The 26836-nt window shown below is 41.2% G+C and overlaps 1 protein-coding gene across 2 annotated transcripts in view; it reads left to right on the forward strand.

Annotated features, from left to right (window-relative positions):
• nrg3b (neuregulin 3b) overlaps positions 1-26836 on the forward strand; it is a 614555-nt gene that overhangs the window by 539849 nt on the left and 47870 nt on the right. For both annotated transcript variants that reach the window (XM_062055657.1, XM_062055656.1), the window contains exon 6: positions 10950-11070. In XM_062055657.1, the coding sequence (XP_061911641.1) occupies positions 10950-11070 (121 nt within the window). The remainder of the gene's footprint in view (positions 1-10949; positions 11071-26836) is intronic.

Below are 26836 nucleotides of genomic sequence, written 5' to 3' on the forward strand. Positions count from 1 at the left end.
GGCGCATGCGTCGAGCTCATAGAGCGATACCCTGTGTCGGTGCGCGTATCGCTTTTAGAAAGTCACGTGACCGAACACGAGCTGTTTTGGTCACGTGACCGCTCATGAGCTGTTCTGGTCACGTGACCGCTCATGAGCTGTTCTGGTCACGTGACCGCTCATGAACTGTATCGCACTGACGCCTGCGCGTCAAACTGTGTTTATTAGGAAGCGGCGCAATGCGTGTTGTTGACGAACACCGTTAGGGCCGCTTGTTGTCACTGTCACTCAAAGTTGCATTTCAAAATTACACAGAATAAATGTGTTTATTTTGTTTAGAATTCAGATGGGTTTGATTTGGTGCGCGGCATATATTGGCTGTGCGGCGCACGGTGTGCGCGGAGGACGCTTGAGCACTGCGCAATTGCGCAGGCGCGCACCTTAGAGGGAATGTTGCTCACAGGGCACAGAGGAGGCGTCAGTGCGATACAGTTCGCGTATCGGTCACGTGACCAAAGCAGCTCATGATCGGTCACGTGACTTTCTAAAAGCGGTACGCGCACCGACACAGGGTTTCGCTCTATGAGCTCGACGCATGCGCCGATGCATCTGTGTTGCAGGACCCATCACTACTGTTACTAGAGAAGGTACAGGAATGACGGCGTGGCGAAGTTGGTAGCGTGGCCGTGCCAGCAATTGGTTACTGGGGTTCAATCCCCACCTTCTACCATCCTAGTCATGATACATGTTCACATTATTTGACTGTATCTAAAAAAGATAAACATATATTTTTATTTAAATGAAGATATTAAATAATCCTAAATGAAATACAATGACTTGGTTTATATTATTGTATATACTAGGTCATAAAATCAGTGTCAGTTGAGTCGGTCCATAGGTTGCCTGTAGGGATTTTTAATGTCCAGCAGATGTCAGTATTTAGTGACACAGTATCGACACAGTATCAATACAGTTTTGCAATGTGTCGAAACGCTTCATGAGGCCTCATCAACCCATCACTAGTTTTCATAGTCTAGTTTTGTACTTCCGCCATTGTGCGCGCCTTTTGTTTTCATAGTCAAGTTTTTTTCCCTCCGCTGTGAGCGCTTTTTGTTTATCCCCTTTTGAGCCTTTTTTTGAGTTAATATATTAAACATGTCCTCACCTGCACGCCACGTTTGGTCCAATTCCTTTGCACCACGGGAGAACAAACCACGCCACAGACCTAGTCTTGACAGTAAGTAAGCAAACAAAGGCTCCTAATTAGTCTGCTGACATATGCAGTAACATATTGTGTCATTTATAATTTTATTATTTTTTCAATATTATTAGGACAAGTGGTAGAAAATGAATTATTAATCTATTTGTTCATTTACTGTTAATATCTGCGTACTTTCTCTTTTAACATGTTCTGTCTACACTTCGGTTAAAATGTAATAATCACTTATTCTTCTGTTGTTTGGATACTTTACATTAGTTTTGGATGATACCACAAATTTGGGTATCAATCCGATACCAAGTAGTTACAGGATCATACATTAGTCATATTCAAAGTCCTCATGTGTCCAGGGTCATATTTCCCGAGTTTATAAACATAATATACATTTTTTACGAAAAGAAAGTGCTTTGAACGAAAGAAACTGCTGTTCTAGAAGTGTCCACTGGATGGCACAATAGCAATTCTGTTGCCAAGCAAGAGGTACACAGTAAAGGGGGACTGTGGCTCCTCCTCCTCAACTCACATGAAACTTAAAACCTGCCGTTTTATGTCTTCTGCTTCGAACACATCATCATTTGGCACCCTGGTTGCCCCAAAATGTCTGTCAAACACGAGAAAAGTGAACTTCACCCTTTTGAATAGTTTTTTTTTACCTCCGTTTCTTACGGTTTGTTGAGTTAGCACTGGATTGATACGTGGACATGACAAAGGAGGTATTTGATACCGAGAAGGTTTACATGTGTTTTTGTTCAATCCCAGAAAGACTGACTTAAAGTTTAATCCTGTCTGTGTAGATACACTGAGACCAAGTCTAAGCTCATTGTGTTTTTCAAACTGCACCAATTTCCTCAGAATTTTCAACAAATTTGAAGATGATGGCCAAAGTAAAACAAAGAAAACAACCTGAAGTTGTCTTTATTTTTAAGTTATCATGCCATGATTTTACCATTCCGGCCCACTTGGGAATAGACTTTCTTCCATGCGGCCCCTGAGCTGAAATGAGTTTGACACCCCTGCTCTTAATGGGTTGCTCTCCTTATTCTGCTCCAAAAAGAGACGCAATCCCCACTTTTATATCAAGTTTCCATGTGTTTTAGTACACACAAACGTTTAGTCGATCAGGCCCAGAGAGTTCAAACCTCAAGTTGAGTGAAGAAGTTTGTAAAAAGTACTGGCGGTTTGAACCACTATCAGGTCACGCAGCCACACTTTCCCAAACTGGCTGTCAGGACCCAAATGGGCCACAAGTCACCAGTTGTCCAAAGAAAATGCTATTTATGAATTTCATGTAAATTAATACCTACTGTTTTTTATTATTTTTTTTTTTTTAAAAAGCTAATGTTAATATGTATTTATGGATGTATTACTAACTATAACAATAATGGAATTGTAAGAATACAGTACTGTATTGAGCACGGTGGAACAGGGGTTAGTACGTGTGCCACGCAATACAAAGGTCCTGGGTTCGATCCTGGGCTCGGGATCTTTATGTGTGGATTTTGCATGTTCTCCCCGTGACTGTGTGGGTTCCCTCCGGTTTCCCAATTCCAAAGACATGCGTCCGGGGATAAGTTGATTGGCAACACTAAATGGTCCCTAATGTGTGAATGTTGTCTGTCTATCTGTGTTGGCCCTGTGATGAGGTGGTGACTTGTCCAGGGTGTACAGCTGGGATAGGCTCCAGCACCCCCTGTGACCTCGAAAGAGACAAGCGGTAGGAAATGGATGGATGGATGCATACAATGGTTAAAAAAGATATTCATTAATGTATTTCTACCTCTAATGTAGTCTGATGTTATTTTCAGAACCATTATACAATCATTGTATCTTTAGCCTGAGTGAGACAACCTAAAATGTTCAAAAGGAAAAATTGAAGGCGCATTTTAGCTCCTTTCTTTCCGCTGCATGTGAAGGCCTGCTGAGTTCTTCCCTTTAGATTCAACTTTGATTGAATGAAATATTAATTGATTCCTAAAACTTTTGGATTAAATCTTAATTTGTCATTAAAAGTTCATCATAGCAAAAACACGCTGGTACACGCTGACATGCTTGCATACTTAACACTTCCTGACTGAATGGGCCTGGCAGGAAGACGACACGAGTTCAAATGGTGAAGAAGCGGAGTCCTTCACTGGGGGGGAACTGGGTCATGAACTTCCTGAACAACAGACCACAGACTGTCAGGATCCATCACCCTCAACACTGGCGCCCCTCAGGGCTGTGTGCCGAGCCACCTCCTCTTCACGCTACTGACCAATGAATGCTCTGCTGAAGACTACAGCAGTCATATTGTGACGTTTACGGACAACAAAGCAGTAGTGGGACGTATCGCAGACTACGATGAGGAGGTAGAACATGGACGAAGTGCTGGCTGTCCAGAGTCGGGACCCGGGGTGGACCGCTCGCCTGTGCATCGGTTGGGGACATCTCTGCGCTGCTGACCCGTCTCCGCTCGGGATGGTCTCCTGCTGGACCGGACTCTCACTATTATGTTAGATCCACTATGGACTGGACTTTCACAATATTATGCTAGACCCACTCGACGTCCATTGCATCCGGTCTCCCCTAGACGTCCATCTGCGGTCCTCTCCAAGGTTTCTCATAGTCATTCACATTGACATCCCACTGGGTTGTGAGTTTTTCCTTGCCCTTTTGCGGGCTCTGAACCGAGGATGTTGTCGTGGCTTGTGCAGCCCTTTGAGACACTTGTGATTTAGGGCTATATAAATAAACATTGATTGATTGATTGATAGAACATCTGGTGCAAAAGCTACAACCTTTGCATCCATTTAAAAAATACCAAGGGGATGTTTTTTTTTTTGATTGATTGAGACTTTTATTAGTAGGTTGCACAGTGAAGTACATATTCCGTACAATTGACCACTAAATGGTAACACCCGAATAAGTTTTTCAACTTGTTTAAGTCGGGGTCCACTTAAATTGATTCATCATACAGATATATACTATCATATATACTATCATCATAATACAGTCATCACACAAGATAATCACATTGAATTATTTACATTATTTACAATCAGGGGTGTGGAGGGAGGGGTAGGGTGGGGGGGGGGTATGGACATCAAGTAGTGGAGAGAGAGAGAGAGAGAGAGAGAGAGAGAGAGAGAGAGAGAGAGAGAGAGATCAGAAGGCATAAGAAAAAGAAAAAGTATCTGCATTTGATTGTTTACATTTGATTATTAGCAATCCGGGGAGGGTGTTAGTTTAGGGTTGTAGCTGCCTGGAGGTGAACTTTTATTGCGGTTTTGAAGGAGGATAGAGATGCCCTTTCTTTTATACCTGTTGGGAGCGCATTCCACATTGATGTGGCATAGAAAGAGAATGAGTTAAGACCTTTGTTAGTTCGGAATCTGGGTTTAACGTGGTTAGTGGAGCTCCCCCTGGTGTTGTGGTTATGGCGGTCATTTACGTTAAGGAAGTAGTTTGACATGTACTTCGGTATCAGGGAGGTGTAGCGGATTTTATAGACTAGGCTCAGTGCAAGTTGTTTAACTCTGTCCTCCACCTTGAGCCAGCCCACTTTAGAGAAGTGGGTAGGAGTGAGGTGGGATCTGGGGTGGAGGTCTAGAAGTAACCTGACTAGCTTGTTCTGAGATGTTTGGAGTTTAGATTTGAGGGTTTTGGAGGTGCTAGAGTACCAGGAGGTGCATGCGTAATCGAAAAAGGGTTGAACGAGAGTTCCCGCCAGAATCCTCAAGGTGCTTTTGTTGACCAGAGAGGAAATTCTGTGGTGGTGGTCTGCAGGAAGGTCAGACACCCACATTCCACTCTGCACATTGGTTGGGCAGCTGTGGAAGTGGTCTCCAGCTTCAGGTATCTCGGAGTTCATCTATCCTGGAGCCACGTCTGGACTAGGGAGCTCCATCCTTGCAGATGGAGCGTTGAGAACACCCTCATCACCAGCATAACGGTGTGGCACAGCCGAAGAGAGGGAGGCGCCTCTGTGTTAAAATTGGTGAAAGCTGCTCAGAAGTGGGGAGCATTCTTCCCACCACCACAGACGTCTTGGTCAGCAGATGCAGAGGGAGGATCCCGTCCACCCTGAACACCCTTTTTATTGATTCCCCCGCAGACAGCATCCGGAGTAAGACCACCAGACCGAGAAACAGCTTCTTACCGGAAGCTGTTGGACTGCTGAACTCTGATGGTGCGGTGTAGCAATGGATACCAATATTCCACATTGCACAAGAAACGCCGGACTTGCACACGTGTCCCAACTGTGCTGATCTGGGATTTGATTCAGTTTGCTGTCTTTGTTTTCAAACTCTATTGCACCATTTGTTTTATTTTTCAATTTATTCTATTTATAATCTATTTATATTAACCCTCTCCCAGTCGATTACCAAACTGTGGTACGTGGGTTCCATGTAGTGCAGGGGTCAGCAAGTCGCGGCTCTAGAGCCTTCAGCGCCGCCCTAGTGGCTCCCTGGACCTCTTTCAGAGATGTGTGAAAAGTGAAAAAGATTAAGAAAAATTTTTAAAAAATTGTTTTAATATATTTTCTGTAGGAGAACACACATGACACAAACCTTCCTAATTGTTAGAAATATCACTGTTTATGTTATACATGCTTCACTGATGATAGTATTTGGCAAGCATCAATTTGTCCTATTAATTTCAGCGATCCTTGAACTCATCGTAGTTGAACAACTTTCTCCGATGCTGCCACAGAAAGACGTGCTTTATGCGGTTCCTTCTTTGTCTCATTTTGTCCACCAAACGTTTTATGCTGTGCGTGAATGAACAAAGGGGAACTTTGTTGATTTTATTGATTTGCTGGAGTGCTTGTCAGGCATATTTAGTCAATCCATGACTGCAAGCTAATCAATGCTAACATGTTATTTAGGCTAGCTGTATGTACCTGTACATATTGCATCATTATGCCTCGTTTGTAGCTATATTTGAGCTAATTTTATCTCCTTTAGTTATGTCCTCTGTGTCAGGACTTGGTCCTTGGGATTTGTTTTTCCAGAAGGCAACGGAAAGTTGGCGCAGGCAAGACGTGAATTTAGATACATGATTTAATACTAACACTCAAAAAAAGAATAAACAAAAGGCGCGCACAATGGCGGAAGTACAAAACTTGACTATGAAAACAAAAGACATGCACAAAGGCAATAAACTATGAACAATAAGAAAAACTTACTTGGCATGGCATGAAGAATAAACTATAATAAACATTAATCTCGTGGGTAGCAGTTGCATGGATGGATAGATGAAGCATGGTATGAAATGATAGAGGATGTCACCAGGACGAACAACAGAAACAGACAGGCTTAAATAGTGACATGATCAGTGAAAACAGGTGACTCTAAACGTGGAACAGGTGCGTGACATGACAGGTACTAATGGGTTACTATGGTGACGACACAAACAAATGTGCACAAGGAGTCCAAAAACAAAACCGAACATGACTAAAACAAAACATGATCACACAGACATGACACTCTGTATATTTACTTTATATTTGCATGTTTCATGACACATTATATGTATGTAATACTGGCTGCATTTCTCATAGTTGTTTGTGTGCCATGTTGTTCCAGACCACAGCAAACGTTACCCAGCTTGCAAAGATTGTAATAAATCCATTAGAAGAAAACAGCCTGCCGTTTCCTTAAACTTGGACACACACATCTATACATTAGGCCAGGGGTCACCAACCTTTTTGAAAGCAAGAGCTACTTCTTGGGTAGTGATTAATGCGAAGGGCTACCAGTTTGATACACACTTAAATAAATTGCCAGAAATAGCCAATTTGCTCAATTTACCTTTACTCTATGTTATTATTAATAATGAATGATATTTACACTTAATTGAACGGTTTAAAAGAGGAGAAAACACAAAAAAAATGACAATTAAATTTTGAAACATAGTTTATCTTCAATTTCGACTCTTTAAAATTCAAAATTCAACCGGAAAAAAAAGGGAAAAACTAGCTAATTCGAATCTTTTTGAAAAATTTTTAAAAATAATTTATGGAACATCATTAGTAATTTTTCCTGATTAAGATTAATTTTAGAATTTTGGTGACATGTTTTAAATAGGTTAAAATCCAATCTACACTTTGTTAGAATATATAACAAATTGGACCAAGCTATATTTCTAACAAAGACAAATCATTATTTCTTCTAGATTTTCCAGAACAAAAATTTTAAAAGAAATTCAAAAGACTTTGAAATAAGATTTAAATTTGATTTTACAAATTTTCCAAATTTGCCAGAATATTTTTTTTTTAAATTTTAATCATAAGTTTGAAGAAATATTTCACAAATATTCTTCGTCGAAAAAACAGAAGCTAAAATGAATAATTAAATTAAAATGTATTTATTATTCTTTACAATAAAAAAAATAAATTTACTTGAACATTGATTTAAATTGTCAGGAAAGAAGAGGAAGGAATTTAAAAGGTAAAAATGTGTTTAAAAATCCTAAAATCATTTTTAAGGTTGTATTTTTTCTCTAAAATTGTCTTTCTGAAAGTTATAAGAAGCAAAGTAAAAAAATGTATGAATTTATTTAAACAAGTGAAGACCAAGTCTTTAAAATATTTTCTTGGATTTTCAAATTCTATTTGAGTTTTGTCTCTCTTAGAATTAAAAATGTCGAGCAAAGCGAGACCAGCTTGCTAGTAAATAAATACAATTTAAAAAATAGAGGCAGCTCACTGGTAAGTGCTGCTATTTGAGCTATTTTTAGAACAGGCCAGCGGGCTACTCATCTGGTCCTTACGGGCTACCTGGTGCCCGCGGGCACCGCGTTGGTGACCCCTGCATTAGGCCATTCTGAGCCAGTAATTTCCAGAAGTTGTCTCATCCTGTGAGAAGCCTCCATTTTACTAATGATTTCCAATGTTGCAAAGAACAAAAATGAAAATACAGCATTTCTGTCAACAAAGATTTGCGTCAGCCTTTGATAGTAGGCTAATATAGCTAATATAGACACTTACATCATGTGTTGCCTTCATTATAACACTTATCTAAATCTTTTGATTTTTGGCGGCTCCAGACAGATTTTTATTTTTTATTTTTGGTCCAATATGGCTCTTTCAACATTTTGGGTTGCCGACCCCTGCACTAGTGGTACGCCAAAGAATCACTTGATTAAGGATTCAATGTAATGTTACAGTTGCAATTTTTTTTTAAATATATTTATTAAATAGAACCTGTGCCTTGTATTTTAATGAATACTTAGACCTTCTACGCTACTGTACTTCAATGTTGGTCATTATGGTGTTACCTGGAGAGCCAGGTGTTTTCTGAGGTGGTACTTGGTGAGAAAAGTTTGAACACCTATGCTCTATTCTATTTAAATTATTATGTACGTACTGTCGTTCTGGTGGTACTCGTTAGGATAAATCTGGCACCTTGTATACTAAATTTAGTGGCACAATAAAGTTTCTTGAATATAATTGGGGGTTTTTTGTGCTTTTTTTAAAACACAACCAGGACATGTTGGAGTCATTTTTTCAACTCATTACCCTCATTTGTAATCCATCCAAAGGGTGTTGTAGATCTTGAATTGAACAGGAGATTAAATCCTGTGTGTTACTGACTGGCTTTTCTACTTTCATTACAGCAACTCTCCCCGGTCATGCTGACCGTGTCAGAGCTCCACCGTACAGAAAATGAAATCCACCCCCCCCCCACCGCACCCTGTTCTTATTGATAAAGACACATTTAATTAAGACCATTTGTAAGATGGATTGACTCGCCCTCTCCTTTGCAAAATGCCATTAATTCCCTTTGTGTACATTCCTTTTCTTTCTGCATCTGTGCATGTGAGTTATCAAGCATTAATATCCATTAGCAGCCATTAACACACTCGCATATTCTTACTAGTACAGTGGAAGCTGCTGTGAGGTCCAACAAAAGCCTTTCAATCACATTTTCCCCCAAAGGTGATAATAGGAACAGTCGTTCTGAGTTTTGAATAAGTCACACAAATTTGAAGAGAAGTTAACCACTCAGATGTACATTTTTTACTATATACACAAAAGCCCTATTCGTCTCAAATATTGTTCACAAATGTGTCTAAATCTGTGTTAGTGAGCATTTCTGATTTGCCAGTATAATCCAGCCTACCTCACAGGTGTGGCATGATTAAACAGCATGATTATTGCACAGGTGTGCCTTAGGCTGCCCACAACAAAAGGCCACTCTGAAATGTGCAGTTTTATCACACAGCACAAGTTTTGAGGGAGCGTGCAGTTGGCATGCTGACTGCAGGAATGCCCACCACAGCTGTTGCCTGTGAATTGAATGTTCATTTCTCTACTAAAGGCGTTTCAGAGAATTTGGCAGTACATCCAACCGGCCTCACAACCGCAGACCACGTGTAACCACACCAGCCCAGGACCTCCACATCCAGCAGGATTACCTGAGACCAGCCATCCGGACAGCTGCTGCAATAATTGGTTTGCATAACCAACGAATTTTTGCACAAACTGTGAGAAACCGCCTCAGGGAAGCTCATCCGCATGCTCGTCGTCCTCATCGGGGTCTTGACCTGACTGCAGTTTTTCATCGTAACCGACTTGAGTGGACAAATGATCGCATTCGATGCCGCCTGGCACGTTGGAGAGGTGTTCTCTTCACGGATGAATCCCGGTTTTCACTGTTCAGGGCAGATGGTAGACGTGTGGGAGAGCGGTTTGCTGATGTCAACGTTGTGAATGGAGTGGCCCATGTTGTGGGTGGGGTTATGATATGTTGTGGACAACTAACGCAAGTGCATTTTATTGATGGCATTTTTGACAATGCACTGCCCCAGGTTGGAAAGATATGTACACAATTCCTAGAAGCTGAAAACATTCCAGTTTTTGCATGGCCAGCATACTCACCGGACACCCATTGGGCATGTTTGGGAAGTGTTCCACTTCCTACCAATATCCAGCAACTTGGCACAGCCATGGAAAAGGAGTGGACCAACATTCCACAGACCACAATTAACAACCTGATGGACTCTATGTGAAGGAAATGTGTTGCACTGCGGGAGGCAAATGGTGGTCACACCAGATACTGAGAGCTTTTTTGACCCCGCCAGACCCCCAATGAAGCAAAACTGCACATTTCGGAGTGGCCTTTTATTGTGGGCAGCCTAAGGCACACCTGTGCAATAATCATGCTGTTTAATTAGCATCTTGATATGCCACACCTGTGAGGTAGGATGGATTATCTTAGCAAATTTAGAGTGTCCGCCCTGAGATCGGTAGGTTGTGAGTTCAAACCCCGGCCGAGTCATACCAAAGACTATAAAAAAATGGGACCCATTACCTCCCTGCTTGGCACTCAGCATCAAGGGTTGGAATTGGGGGTTAAATCACCAAAATGATTCCCGGGCGCGGCACAGCTGCTGCCCACTGCTCCCCTCACCTCCCAGGGGGTGAACAAGGGGATGGGTCAAATGCAGAGGACAAATTTCACCACACCTAGTGTGTGTGTGACAATCATTGGTACTTGAACTTTTAACTAAATAAAAAATGCTCACTAACACAGATTTGTGAATAATATTTGAGAGAAATAGGTCTTTTGTGTATTTAATAAAAGTTTTAGATCTTTGAGTTCAACTCATGAAAAACGGGAGCAAAAACAAAAGTGTTGTGTTTATGTTTTTGTTCAGTATATTATTATAATGAGAATTAATTACACTGTTCCATTGTGGTCCTGTATTTGACTCCTTGTAGTGTTAATGTTGTTTCTCTTATTCCTGCCTCTGCACTTATCAATAGGAGACAGCGAGAAAAACTCCAAGCCCACTTTTCCGAAAGTCGCACCTTGAGGGACGGCAGCGTCAACGCATCTGGCCTGATGTCCAGATCTACCACAAGAACTCAATACAGCGTCCAAAAGGCAAGTACTCACCCACTCTTTGTTTAGTTTTGTGTTCTTTTCATCGTCTCTATGGCCTCATACTCCTTAAAAAAAATTGTTTCTTTAACTGATAACTGATGACATCATATGAAGATGGAAAATGTCAACATCCCGAGCTCCCAAATGCCAGTTGTTTATAAAAACTAATGCTAAATGGCATTTAGCTTGTGACTCTGCATTATTCACAATGATTGAATAATGCATCTGCAGCCAGTGTTTTTTTTTAAAGTTGGGAACACTAACAAATTAAACAATGCAGCAGAATGGGACAGTTTGCAAAAAGATGAAGTCATTTGATTGAATTATGCATTCCCGGAATTAGAAAAACAACAAACGAGGACATCTGAAAGCAATTTGTGCGCAGCCAAATAAATACGTATCCCAAGTTTTTGGGATCATTTGTGTTGAAAAACTGTCTTTAGTTAAACAACCAATTGAAACGTGGAACTTTTAAAGGCCTACTGAAATGAAATGTTCTTATTTAAACGGGGATAGCATTCTATGTGTCATACTTGATCATTTCGCGATATTGCCATATTTTTGCTGAAAGGTATTAGTAGAGAACACCGACGATAAAGTTCGCAACTTTTGGTCGCTGATAAAAAAGCCTTGCCTGTACCGGAAGTAGCGTGACGTCACAGGTTGTGGAGCTCCTCACATCTGCACATTGTTTACAATCATGGCCACCAGCAGCGAGAGCGATTCGGACCGAGAAAGCGACAATTACCCCATTAATTTGAGCGAGGATGAAAGATTTGTGGATGAGGAAAGTGAGAGTGAAGGATTAGAGGGCAGTGGAAGCGATTCAGATAGGGAAGATGCTGTGAGAGGCGGGTGGGACCTGATATTCAGCTGGGAATGACTAAAACAGTAAATAAACACAAGACATATATATACTCTATTAGCCACAACACAACCAGGCTTATACTTAATATGCCACAAATTAATCCGCTGTCAGTTTTGCTTGTTTTTGTGCTGTTCGCGTCTTTTGTTGTACCTGTCAACTCACTGTTTGTGTATGACCGCCAAACGCTGTTGGATCTTTGTCCCTCTCACACGGATATGATCAACTTCGACGTTAGTTTTACGACGTCCCAGTCAGCTTCCTCACCTGGCCGGATTCCTGCCTTCCTTTTTCGCCCTCTGGCTCCTCTCCCCCGGCGAAAGCGTCATCGGCGCCGCGGTAAACGTGGCGGCCAGCTGGTGAAAGTTAGGGCACTCCTGGCCCGGCTTTCCGTGACTTCCCGAAGGAGGTATGGACCGGTACCTGGTTTCTTCCTGCACCCACGTTTGCTGGATCCCGCCGGGTCCTGGATTGTTCCTGTCGTCGGCCTGCAGGGGGAAGCTCGCCCGCCGCGCTCCTGCTGTCCCCGCCCCCGGAGGTGCGGAGTGAATTCCCGCCACCTGCGGGCTCTGTGTCGGGCCCCACCCAGATCAGCACCGGCCTTGGATGCGCCGGCCCCCGTTAAGTTCGGTCTTGTTAACGCAAGATCCTTGACAAACAAAACATTTATCCTGAAGGATTTATTCGTCTCCCGCGGACTGGACTTCCTCTGTGTGACGGAGACTTGGCTGAGAACTGGTGAGTTCGCTCCTCTAAATGAACTTTTATCACCGGAGTGCTCGTATTTTAATTCTCCGCGGTCGTCTGGCCGAAAAGGAGGAGGATTAGCAGTCGTTTTTAAAAATGACTTTAAATGCCGTCAGATCCGCCTGCAATCCTCCTTTTCAAGCTTCGAACTATGCATGTTTGAGCTGGGTCTTTCTGATGTCGTCCTGTGTGCTGTAGTTTATCGACCACCCAAGTACCACAAAGACTTCATAAATGACTTTTCTGAATTTCTGGCCGAAATTCTGCCCAAATATGATCGTGTTCTTATTGTTGGTGACTTTAATATTCACACCTGCTGCCCAGACGAACCTCTATCCAGGAGCTTCCTGAATGTCATTGACTCTTTTAATTTTATGCAGTCTGTATCTGGTTCCACACATGAACGTGGGCATACACTAGATCTCGTATTGTCTCATGGTTTTAATGTTGACAATGTCGTTGTTGGTGATGCTGTGTTTTCTGATCACAGTCCTGTTATGTTTAATTTAAGTTTGGACCCTGATGTGAAACCACTTGCCGTGTGTCATGGGCGTGTTATTAGGTCTGACACCGCAGCCACCTTCTCCCCTTTATTCACTGTCTCCATGCAGAGTATATCACACTCTGCAGACACTGAACAATTGATGTGCTCTTTTCTTTCTACATGTTCTGAGGTTCTGGATAGTATAGCGCCCCTCAAAGCTATACGTCCAAAGCCAAAACAGGAGCCTTGGCTCAATGAAACCACACGCACAGCTCGGCGTGAGTGGCGAAGGGCGGAGCGCAAGTGGAAAGGGGATCACTTGGAGGTTTCTTATCAAATTTTAAAAGAAAACTGTCAGAACTATCAAAGTGTGGTTAAAGCTGAAAAAACAAAATATCTGTCAGACTTAATTTTAAATAGTATCAGCAAGCCACGTGTTCTTTTTAATACTATTAGTTATGTTCTTAATCCGAATCCAGCCACTTTACTGGAGATGACAAGTGAAACTTGTGAAAAATTTCTCTCCTTTTTTAACGATAAGGTTGCTTTTATTCGGGCAAATCTTTCTCGCTCTCCATTGAGTTTTAATGTGGCCACTCAGTGCTTGGCTGTGTTTAGTCACTTTGAGCCTGTGTCCATGCCTGAGCTTACAGGAATAGTCCACAAACTGAAACCCTCGTCCTGTCCCACAGACCCAGTACCCCCTCGCTTTTTTAAAGAAATCTGGGGCACTATTGACTTGTCTGTTAGGGACATCATCAACAGCAGCTTGATTTCTGGCTGGGTCCCCTTTTTTTGTAAAAGAGCTGTTGTCGAGCCTTTGATTAAAAAAACAGGTCTAGATCCGACATGTTTGTCAAATTATCGGCCCATTTCCAAATTACCTTTTGTGTCAAAAATTCTGGAGAAATGTGTTTTAGCGCAGCTGCAGCCTTTTTTAGATGAAAATAGCACTTTAGATCCATTTCAGTCTGGATACAAGGCTTTGCACAGTACTGAATCTGCACTTTTAAAGGTTTTTAATGACTTGCTTTTAATGTCTGATTCTGGTAGCTCTGCCATTTTAGTGCTTTTAGATCTTACAGCTGCCTTTGACACAGTCGACCACACAATTCTTTTAGACCGCCTGAGAGACTGTGTGGGTGTCAGGGGGACTGCATTAGAGTGGTTCAGATCCTACCTGTCAGAGAGGTCCTTCTCTGTCAGGCTGGGGGACGCCACCTCTTCTTCTGCTCCGCTTTACTGTGGTGTCCCCCAGGGATCCATTCTAGGCCCCATCCTGTTTTCCTTGTATATTCTCCCTCTTGGAGAGATTTTTAAGAAACATGGAGTGTCTTATCACTTTTATGCAGATGACTGCCAAATGTATATGCCAATTTCAAAAGGCCACGGCCCCCTGACACCCCTTCTCAACTGTCTATGTGATGTCAAGGCTTGGTTAGCCCAGAATTTTTTAATAATGAATGAGGGAAAAACGGAAATTTCAGTTTTTGGTCCGGCCCTCACTGACTTGGGACCATTGCAAAATCATGTGCGTCCCAAAGTCACCAGCCTTGGCGTCACTATAGACAGCGATTTTAAATTTGACAAACAAGTCAATGGCGTTTTAAAATCGTGTTTTTATCATCTTCGTCTTTTAGCAAAGGTAAAACCATTTTTATCTTTTAACCTTTTTGAACAAGTCGTGCATGCTTTTATTTCAAGTCGCCTAGACTACTGCAATGCACTTTATGCTGGCATTAGCCAAAAAACTCTCTCCCGGTTGCAGTTAGTCCAGAACGCGGCAGCACGACTTTTAACAGGGGCCAGGAAACGTGAGCATATAACCCCAATTCTTCGGAGTTTGCACTGGCTCCCTGTTCATTTTAGAATTGATTTTAAATCCTTGCTGTTTGTTTTTAAAGCTTTACATGGACTGGCACCTCAGTATATCTCGGACCTCATCCAAATTTACACTCCTGCGCGCGCTCTGAGGTCCGAGAGCCAGCTCCAGCTCGTGGTGCCCAGGACGAGACTTAAAACCAGGGGAGACAGGGCCTTCTCTGTGGTCGGCCCTAAACTCTGGAACACTCTGCCCCTCCATGTTCAAACTGCTCCCACAGTGGAGTGTTTTAAGTCTCGTCTAAAGACCCACTTTTATTCTTTGGCTTTTAACACTACGTGAGTTGTGTGGTCTTCTGTCCTCTGTTGTCCTGTGTGGTTAGGGTTAGGGTTATAAATTTTGATGTCTATTTTACTGTTTTAATTGGTTTCACCCTTTAAAATCGTTTTTAATCATATTTATTTTTTATATTGTCTCTGTATTGGTTTTCTATTCATTTATTCTTTGTTTTTATTCAGTCATTGGTGTAGCATAATATTGTTTTTAATATTGTTTTTAATATAGTTTTTAATATTGTTTTTAATATTGTTTTTAACATGGCTGTGCAGCACTTTGGAAACATTCTTGTTGTGTAAATGTGCTATATAAATAAAGTGGATTGGATTGGATTGGATAACAAACACCTCCCCCCTACCGTCCATGTAACCCACCAATACAACTCAAACACCTGCACAACACACTCAATCCCACAGCCCAAAGTACCGTTCACCTCCGTAAAGTTCATACAGCACATATATTTCCCCAAAGTTACGTACGTGACATGCACATAGCGGCACGCATGTACGGACAAGCGATCAAAAGTTTGGAAGCCAAAGCTGCGTACTCACGGTAGCGCGTCTGCTATCCAACTCAAAGTCCTCCTGGTTGTGTTGCTGCAGCCGGCCGCTAATACACCGCTTCCCACCTACAGCTTTCTTCTTTGCTGTCTTCATTGTTCATTAAACAAATTGCAAAAGATTCACCAACACAGATGTCCAGAATACTGTGGAATTTTGCGATGAAAACAGGCGACTTAATAGCTGGCCACAATGGCGTCCCAATATGTCTGCTACAATCCGTGACGTCATCATACCGAGACGTTTTCAGCCGGATATTTCCCGGGAAACTAAAAATTGCACTTTATAAGTTAGCCCGGCCGTATTGGCATGTGTTGCAATGTTAAGATTTCATCATTGATATATAAACTATCAGACTGTGTGGTCGGTAGTAGTGGCTTTCAGTAGGCCTTTAATTACATTGTTTATAGTGTACTTGTGTGGCGTCCCCTATGTGTGGTTGTCTTAATCCTCCAAAAAGACGCTAGCATTTATTCCAAACGTGTTTTTTTTAACGTCAGCCATGTTTTTCAACCAATTATGCTCCAATTTTACACACGTTCAAATGTTTGATGATTTGGCAAAACACCCTAAAATTACAGTTGGTCATGTTGCGTACAAGACGTAAAAAAAATGATTACTTATTGTAGGAGCCTAAATGCTGTTTAAGTTAATTTACATTTTATGGAAGGTGCTTTATGTTTATTCAGCCAAAAGGGGACTATTTACTTTATTTAAATAATACGAAAATGTATATATTGCATGCTTACAATAATTATAAGGTACACTTTATTTGTAATTACTACATTTGTCTGAATAATTTGATGACGTACTATTTTATACTGCTTTAATACAGTGAAGATTACGTAACTGTTTAATTGCATATACGGCGGAAGGATCTGTGTGTTGGACACAATGTATTATGGGTAATGGCAGTCAGGTATGGGGGAATCGAGCCACACTGTTTTTTGTCCTTACTCTTACTTTTCCTAACTCTTTCTTACTGTAACAAACTCGCTTCATTTTGCCAGTCATTTTTTCCCACGTCGTTATTGTTTTACGTTTTTGAAGGATTAAGTTCACAAGTAAACGATACAAAACGAAGAGGAGCATCTGGAGTTTTGTTTGTTGTCGCCGCAGCAAGCGGAGCAGGAGAGGAGTAGAGGAGTGCCAAGCTAAGGTTTCAATAGGAATCTACAGTTATAGTTACTTTAACAAAAAAGTAACTGAATTACCAACAGAACTACTCTTTAATAAATGTAAATAATAACTAAGGAAAGTAGTTAACGCGTTAATTGAAAAAAAAATTATATTCAAATGTCTGGCACATGCATGTTGAGAGATGTTTCATGAGAGCAGAGTGCGTGTGTTCCTTTAAAAGGATTTGCCTGTTGCTAAGTGATGTGTGACGTCAGCATTTTAGCTTAGCTGTGTTTGTTAACTTAGCAGCGGCGGTTTGCCCGGCAGTGACGGCAGCTCCGTTGAATCTTTTCGCCAAATTGTGTTAGCGATAGCTAATAAAGATATTGAATATGCTTCGAAATCTGTCTTTTTGTCTTATCTGCAAATAGTATTGTAGGATTTCAAGCTTGTTATTTCAGTCATTGATTTGTTGTTCATTATTCCCTGGTAGTAGTACTAGTACGTGTGTGTGTGTGTTGTTTGCTGTGTGATGTTGCCTCTTCCTATTTGATAGCAAGTTCATTTAAGTGTGTTGCTTTTAGTAGGAAAAAGTTACCTCCTACATTGAACTTTTAGGGCTTCTGACGCTGTCTTGTCGACATACAATCACATCAAAAGTAGTGTGCCACGTTACATCCAACGCACAGTTTTTCCTGTGTGAGAAGTTTCAAGCCAGTCCGACGTATGGGGTTTAGTTAACAGTGCTCCTCAATATGTAGTGCAGGTTTTTGACGAATGTGCAATATTTTCGGTGCGGCGGTTTAGTAGTAGAAGACTGAAAGTAAAAACTGTACATCCACTTTTGACCGTACAGGTCAAAGGTTAAATAATAAACCCAAAAAAAAATGCTGATTTCAAGTCCAATAATAATAATGTAATGCTTTGATTACATTGTGAGTCTTGAACTGTATCATCATGTTGATGGTGACATGATTTTATGAAATATTTGCCATAAAACTCTGTTTCTAGCTCCTGAAATGTGACCAAGGCATTGATAACATGTACTTTAGTATTGTAGGATGTAATTGGATACAGAGAGATGGCTTGGATGAGGTTGATGCTTCCACACGTAAGTGCGGACTAATGCTCTCTTGTAAAAATCCTATCAAAAGCAGCGATGGCCAAAGTGCATTAGCAACACTCTCAATGTGTCCTCCTTGTTTTGTTTATTATATTCATCCCTCACGCCAAATCAGTGGAAATTGAACACAATTTAAAAAAAAAAGTAATAAAAATAAAGCAAAATTCATTTCAGTAGTCACCATCATAAAATTGTTTATTTTACAAACATGTTCTGTTTAAAGGCCTACTGAAATGAAATGTTTTTATTTAAACGGGGATAGCAGATCCATTCTATGTGTCATACTTGATCATTTCGCGATATTGCCATATTTTTGCTGAAAGGATTTAGTATAGAACAACGACGATAAAGTTCACAACTTTTGGTCTCTGATTTTAAAAAAAGCATTGCCCCTACCGGAAGTAGCGTGGCTTAGTCAGTTGATCATCTCCTCATATTTTCCTATTGTTTTCAATGCAGCTAGAGCGATTCGAACCGAGAAAGCGACGATTACCCCATTAATTTGAGCGAGGATAAAAGATTTGTGGATGAGGAACGTTAGAGTGATGGACTAGAATGCAGTGCAAGACATATCTTTTTTCGCTCTGACCGTAACTTAGGTACAAGCTGGCTCATTGGATTCCACACTCTCTCCTTTTTCTATTGTGGATCACGGATTTGTATTTTAAACCACCTCGGATACTATATCCTCTTGAAAATGAGAGTCGAGAACGCGAAATGGACATTCACAGTGACTTTTATCTCCACGACAATACATCGGCGAAGCACTTTAGCTACGGAGCTAACGTGATAGCATCGTCCTTAACTGCATATAGAAACAAAATAAATAAATCCCTGACTGGAAGGATAGACAGAAGATCAACAATACTATTAAACCAGGGACATGTAAATACACGGTTAATGCTTTCCAGCTTGGCGAAGCTTAAAAATGATGTTGCTAACGACGCCATTGAAGCTAACTTAGTATAACCGGACCTCACAGAGCTATGATAAAAACATTAGCGCTCCACCTACGCCAGCCAGCCCTCATCTGCTCATCAACACCCGTGCTCACCTGCGTTCCAGCGATCGACGGCGTGACGAAAGACTTCACCCGATCATCCGTGCGGTTGGCGGCTAGCTTCGGCTAGCACGTCTGCTATCCAAGTAAGTCCTCCTGGTTGTGTTGCTGCAGCCAGCCGCTAATACACCGATCCCACCTACAACTTTCTTCTTTGCAGTCTCCATTGTTCATTAAAACAAATTGCAAAAGATTCACCAACACATATGTCCAGAATACTGTGGAATTATGAGATGAAAACAGAGCTATTTTGTATTGTTTTCAATGGGGTACCGATACTTCTGTTTCACTGGCTACGTCACGCGCATACGTCATCATCCAAAGGCGTTTTCAACCGGAAGTTTAGCGGGAAATTTAAAATTGCACTTTGTATGTTAACCCGGCCGTATTGGCATGTGTCGCAATGTTAAGATTTCATCATTGATATATAAACTATCAGACTGCGTGGTCGGTAGTAGTGGCTTTCAGTAGGCCTTTAAGCAAATGTGTATATCTAACGTTTGAGTGTAGACAAAAGTTAATGATGAATGACATTTGCGAAGTAATTCTCTCAACTGAATACTTGACATCTATTGGTTCTCCAACTTTATACCACTTACAAAAATATTATGGCGCCCACCGCTTACAATCATGGTTTATTTTCAAACATGTGGCTTGTACTCTCAGGGATGGGTACCTTTGACATTGGAACCGATATGGTGCCAATTCTTGATACCTGGGAATCGATACCGGTAATCAGGGGTAGCTATTTTCAATACTTTAGTAGTTATTTGTGTTAATAAATGTTAATTGTTAGATAATAAAATCTATTTTTTTATTCTAACATTTAACAGCGAGCTGATTATTATACCTGAGCTCTCCAGTTATTCCAATTACAATTTGCAATTATCATGCAGTTGCAGTTTCAAGACTTTAGATGGCAGTAGTGTATACGCTACGCCGGTGTTACCTTATTCAGGCAGTAGTATTTGCCATGAAGCTGAATGCCGATTTAGTCTTCTGTACAAAGTGTCTGTACTGTAAGTCTTGTTGTTATTACACACCAGCTGTTTGATTCTAACGTGTAACTTAGTTGTAGATTTTATTACCAAATTTAGAGGTGAAATCACTAATGGTAATCAGTAGCATGCATATGGGAAATACATTTTAAGTTAGCATCGAGCTGGCATATTTCGGAAAAGTGGAGCCATACTTTGCGTATTAGCGTCTTCGATCAGGCATACTTTCTTTGTTGGCGAGGAAAATTGCAACATTACATAGAGGCTGTTTGGCTAAGTCTGGGCTAAATGTTTGTTTACCCGCCAAGTGTTTGAACCGATGCATAGTCTGCAACCAGACATGAGGTAACGTGCAACAAATGTATCGATATATGGTCGCGCTTCATTTTACGTGAATCGATACCCGGTAGTACCAACATAATTCAGTCGGTACACTGCAAAAACAGAAACCTAAGTAAGATTAAATATCTCAAATAAAGGTGATATTTGCGTATTTTCTGTCTGATAAGATCATTCTTCTCACTAAGCAGATTTTATGTTATGTTATGTTTATGATCTCAGTAAGAGATTACAGCTTGTTGCTGAGATTTAATGACCTATATTGAGTAAAACATGCTTAAAACTAGAATATCAACTGATGCGAAGCTGTGTCATCAACACTCACAAGTATAAAACTACTTTTTTAAAGAAATAATTCCTTACTTCAAGCATGAAAAAAAAAATCATGATGCCGAGCGCATATCATTATGTCAAGATAATGGCACTAGCATTTACTTAATTTAAGAATATTTTTCAACATATTGAGCAAAAAGGTCTTTTTTTTTCTACCAAGAAAAGTGCACTTGTTATTAGTGAGAATATACTTATTTTAAGGTATTTTTGGGTTCATTGAGGTTAGCTAATTTTACTTGTTTTGGAATGTCTTGACAAGCGGAATTTTCTTGTTCTATTGGCAGATAATTTTGCTTAGTTGAAATAAAATACCCCTAATTTTTTTTTTTTTTTTTCTTGTTTTTGAACACTGACTTTTTGCAGTGTACCTATAAAAATGTTGAATACGGTACAGCATCCCGACCCGCATGTAATTCTTAGCAAACAAGGTGAGTTAAACAATACAAATTTAGATTATTTGAATTCATTTAATGCAAATTTTAATTTGTACAATTTGCACCACTCCGGACAGGTCGTGCAGGTAGGAACATGATTTATTCTCAAAAACTCGAACAAGTGCCAAAACAGAAAAAAGCCGACGGAACAACGTGCCGATCGCACTCGAAGCTAAGGCTACCACTTAGCATAGGCAAAAGACAAGGAATACTCACGTAACTTGTTGCATGAAGCAAACAAAGAAGCCAGGCCGACTGACCGGCAAAGGCAGGCTTAAATAGTCCCTCTGATTAGTACTCGGAAAACAGGTGAGCGTCCTGAGCACCAATCAGCGACAGATGGAAACAATAAGCACCCATGGTAACTAAAAACAAACAAGGGTGCACAAAAACAGGAACTAAGGAAGTCCAAAACTAACAGGATATAACAAAAACATGATCCGGCCACGGATCATGACACCACAAGGGAAATTGTTCCACACAGTAGCTCAGTTTCAAAGGATGGAAAGGATAATGCAGGTATTAAGTAGACTAAAAATGTACCATAGTAGCAGGCCTGGCCCTAACCAATCTGGCGCCCTAGGCAAGATTTTAGGTGGCGCCCCCCCACATCGGCAGTGTAGTGTATATACTCACAAGAAACCGAATAGCTTTGTCTTTGACCTTTTTTTTTTACTTAAAGAAAGCAAATTAACATATTATATGAGAATGTTATGTTATGATTATCTTTAACCGAATCACAGCAGTGCTCAAATAAAAAAAAACAGCATTCCCTCTCATGTGATATTGCTTAATTAACATTAATGATGTGCACTTTAACAACTATAGGCTTACAACTATACCTAATATATAAAGGGGTGGAAAAGTGACTATTACCTGCAGGGCAAACATTAGCTAACCAGAAGGCAATGACAATGTAAACAAAAAACACCTGCTTAAAAGATCTAATACAAATGTCCCTGAGGAATGTAAGGTGGGAGTACTGTAATTACCTAACGTTACATTATTATTTTCCATAACAATTTAGCCCCCTCCACAATATTAACCCGACGTTAAAACAGAACTAGCTATTTATTGATTAGCAATTGCAGAGTCATGTAACATTAGCTTAATGCTAAAAAGCCAGGTTACTATCCCATTCTGTAACAGACAAATAATTTCATGTAGGCTAACGTTACCTACCTGCTACCTCTGTCTTTTTCTCGTTTCTCCTCCTCTTCTTTTCTATTTTTTCTTCCCTGGGTACCTGACAGTTTTGGCCGTTTTGACATCTTGTGTTGATTTTTTAATGTGGTGACGTCCAAAAAGAGTCATGATACGGGAAGGGAGGGGGCGCATTGTGCGGGGGGAGGGGGCGTAATGTTGTAAGAAATAATGTTTCTATTAAATAGGCTTTACTTTGCATTTTAATTAACGTGGGATTATTTTTTGTATTTAGAAATAATAGTACCAACTTTTTTTTCTTTTTTTTTTTTCTCCAAGGGCGCCCTGATGGACGGCGCCCTTAGCATTTGCCTATACCAGAGGTCGGCAACCTTTACCACTCAAAGAGCCATTTTGGCAAGTTTGAGAAATTAAAGAAAATAATGGGAGCCACAAAAAAAAAAATTTTATTTAAAATGAAAAACACCACATACAAAGCTCTTTGTGCTATGTTAACCAGGGGTCTCCGACACAGGCACCGGCACGCACTTTGATGTGGAAATTTGATGTTAGTGCGGCCCGCGAGTTTTGAATGAGTGGCGCTTGATAGCGTCATACTTGCCAACCCTCTCATTTTTCCCGGGAGACTCCCGAATATCAGGGCATGACGACACTACTTTTGGCGCCCTCTACAGCCTGCCCTAACAGTGAACCTGCTCGACCACATGTAGAATGCGGTTTCAGCTTGCTCACGTAAGTGACAGCAAGGCGTACTACCTCAGCAGCCACACATCTTACACTGACGGTACCAATACCCAGAATCCCATGCAGCCCTAACTCTTCCGCTCAACCAACGCACGGAGAGGGGGGGGGGGGGGGGGGTTGATGTGTGGGGGGATTTGTTGGTAGTGGGGGTGTATAATGTAGACCGGAAGAGTTAGGGCTGCATGGGATTCTGGGTATTGGTTGTGTTGTGTTTATGTTGTGTTACGGTGGGATGTTCTCCAGAAATGTGTTTCTCATTCTTTTTTGGTGTGGGTTCACAGTGTGGCGCATATTTGTAACGTAACAATGTTAAAGTTGTTTGATGCGGCTACCGTCAGTGTAAGCTGTGTGGCTGATGAGTAAGTATGCTTTGCTGTCTCCTATGTGTGCAAGTAAAAGCAACATACAACTTGTGGCCGGGCTGGCACGCTGTTTGTAAATGCTATAGAAGACAATTACTGCAGTGCAATTAGGGCACTCCCTTTATTTAGTAATTAGAGTGTAAATAGGATTATATTTTCCCTTGGAGTTACCTATGAGAGACACTGAGATCCATAAATCTCCTGGGAAAATCTGGGGGGTCGGCAAGTATGTAGCTGAGCCGCATCAGAGCGGTGAAAGAGCCGCATGCGGCTCCGGAGCCGCGGGTTGCCGACCCCTGGCCTATACGGCCTATGCCACGGGCCGGCCCTGCATAGTAGCAATATAAAACATAACATATATGTAATATTTACATATTATATATACAGTATATAATATATACTGATATATTATATTATTATATTATATTTTTATATAAGATATAACAAATCCCAATGACCATGTACAATATTACAGTATATGTAACAGCTGCAGCATAAAATAGAGAGTAAATCCAGCAGAAAATATACATTATAAACAAAGAGGTAGCGAACAGGTAATAGACAGATATCATCTATTGCTGTATGGCGAGTGATTATACAGCTGGATGTAGTACCGGTGTTATAACCCGGTGCGCCCTGTGGTCTGAAAAATACAGAACCCACACCACAGTTAGAAAATCAATACTTTGGATGTTTTTTCCTTTCGGTCTGTTTTTCAGGGAATTCTGCTTGAATTCCAAATTGCATCTCTGTTGGTTTCGATTGTGTTGAAGTCGCTGGAGACACTGTTGTTGCTGTAATCCAACGCAGCTTCTCGCCTCTCTTTGCGTGAGTACTTCTCAGAATGTAGCCCTCAACTGAGACGTGTTCAATAATGCACCAGCATCCACCGCTGTAACCAACACCCTCGTCGGCGAGCCCCGCCCACGGAAGACTTGGCACACTCCTAAAAGCTCTTTGAGGATGTCATCCGGAATGACAACTTTAAGCGGTTGACAGCTGAGAGGTGTTGGAACGTTACGTGTAAATCTTGGCCTGGGAAAAATGTAATCGTATCCTTTTCCCATAAAAGAAAAGTTTCCAAACGACTGTCCGCAGAAGTTTGACACCGACCCCAGCACATTAAAGCCCCGTCTTTCATGGCGCGCTTCAAAAAATTCCTCAAAAAATCTGTGAGGAAGCCGAGGGAAAGAGGCGAGACGCAAACATAAAAACAAGCTTTAGGAGAACAGTGTGAGGGAAGCTTAAGGAGGGATGGGAAAGATCAGTGGCCTTAAGCACCCAGGAGGAGGGAATGAGCTGTCCAGTCCGAGGAAAGATTGCCAAGCGACCACGGCGATGACCGACGAACGCCATGTGCTCGATTTCTAGAAAGTGTAGCATTGCACCAACACATCAGAACACTGCTTCTTTTCATCCCAGCCTTTGATGGCTGAAGTGAGCGCCAAACAAACGTCCTTTGAGGCGAAGATGGAAGCTTTTTTTTTTTTTTTTTTTTTTTTTACAAATGACTGCCTGTGATGTACACAGCTGAAGTGCAGGTTTCCGGGGCATGGAGACACTGGATTCCTCCACGTACACGCAAATATCCTTGGATTCGTTCCTGCAGCAGCGCACACCTTAGTGTGTCATAGGGGAAATTACATATCAGCGATAATTGCACATATTTTCATCATGGAGATTTACATAAACATTTCTGCTGGAATAAGATTGCCACTCTGGAAGAAAAAAAACATGTACCAGGCAAATAAAGTCACATGCTGAGCAGTCGAAGGCTGTAAAGCAGGGATCGCCGACCTGTCCATATTTGGGACTTTATGGTAGATTCAAAAATATTAGTATTATTAGATTTAATGCCCTCCCCTGCTGGAAAGAGACCAACAAACTTGCCAACAGTCAGGCATTTATTAACCCCTAACACGCCTTGCCCCTTCCTAGGCACGCATCATGTCGGTGTGGATGTCCATGGAGCTCAGTCCCTTAAAGGCCTACTGAAATGAATTTTTTTTATTTAAACGGAGATAGCAGATCTATTCTATGTGTCATACTTGATCATTTCGCGATATTGCCATATTTTTGCTGAAAGGATTTAGTATAGAACAACGACGATAAAGATTGCAACTTTTGGTATCTGATTAAAAAAAAGGCTTGCCCCTACCGGAAGTAGCGTGACGTAGTCAGTTGAACATATACGCAAAGTTCCCTATTGTTTACAATGATGGCCGCATGAAGTGAGAGAGATTCGGACCGAGAAAGCGACAATTTCCCCATTAATTTGAGCGAGGATGAAAGATTTGTGGATGAGTAAAGTGCAAGTGAAGGACTAGTGGGGAGTTGAAGCTATTCAGATAGGGAAGATGCTGTGAGAGCCGGGGGTGACCTGATATTCAGCTGGGAATGACTACAACAGTAAATAAACACAAGACATATATATACTCTATTAGCCACAACACAACCAGGCTTATATTTAATATGCCACAAATTAATCCTGCATAAAAACACCTGCGTGTTTGTTATGCTAGCTCCTAGCTCCTCTGCTAGCTCCTAGCTCCATAGAACACGCCAATACAATTCAAACACCTGATCAACACACACAATCACTCAGCCCAAAAGACCGTTCACCTAACCCAAGGTTCATAAAGCTTATATATTTTAAAAAAGTTACGTACATACGCAAAAAAAAGTTGCGCACATACGGTCAAGCGATCAAATGTTTAGAAGCCAAAGCTGCATACTCACAGTAGCACGTCTGCGTCTTTGTCATCCAAATCAAAGTAATCCTGGTAAGAGTCTGTGTTGTCCCAGTTCTCTACAGGCGTCTGTGTACCGAGGTCAAAAGTCCTCCTGGTTAGAGTCTCTGTTATCCGAGTTCTTCCATCTTGACTGCATCTTTCGGGAATGTAAACAAAGAAGCGCCGGCTGTGTACTGTTGTTGCTGACTACGTTCGAAAAATACGTCCATTTCGCACCGACAACTTTCTTCTTTGCTTGCTCAGCTTCCTTCTCCATAATGCAATGAACATGATTGCAACAGATTCACGAACACAGATGTCCAGAATACTGTGGAATTATGAAATGAAAACAGAGCTTTTTCGTATTGGCTTCAATGTGGAAGGCATACCCGTGTTCGCCGGTCTACGTCACGCGCATACGTCATCCTCAGAGGCGTTTCGAACCGGAAGTTTAGCTGCAAATTTAAAATGTCACTTTATAAGTTAACCCGGCCGTATTGGCATGTGTTATAATGTTAAGATTTCATCATTGATATATAAACTA

This window comes from Entelurus aequoreus, linkage group LG08 (genome assembly GCF_033978785.1).
Source record: "Entelurus aequoreus isolate RoL-2023_Sb linkage group LG08, RoL_Eaeq_v1.1, whole genome shotgun sequence".
Classification (NCBI taxonomy): domain Eukaryota; kingdom Metazoa; phylum Chordata; class Actinopteri; order Syngnathiformes; family Syngnathidae; genus Entelurus; species Entelurus aequoreus.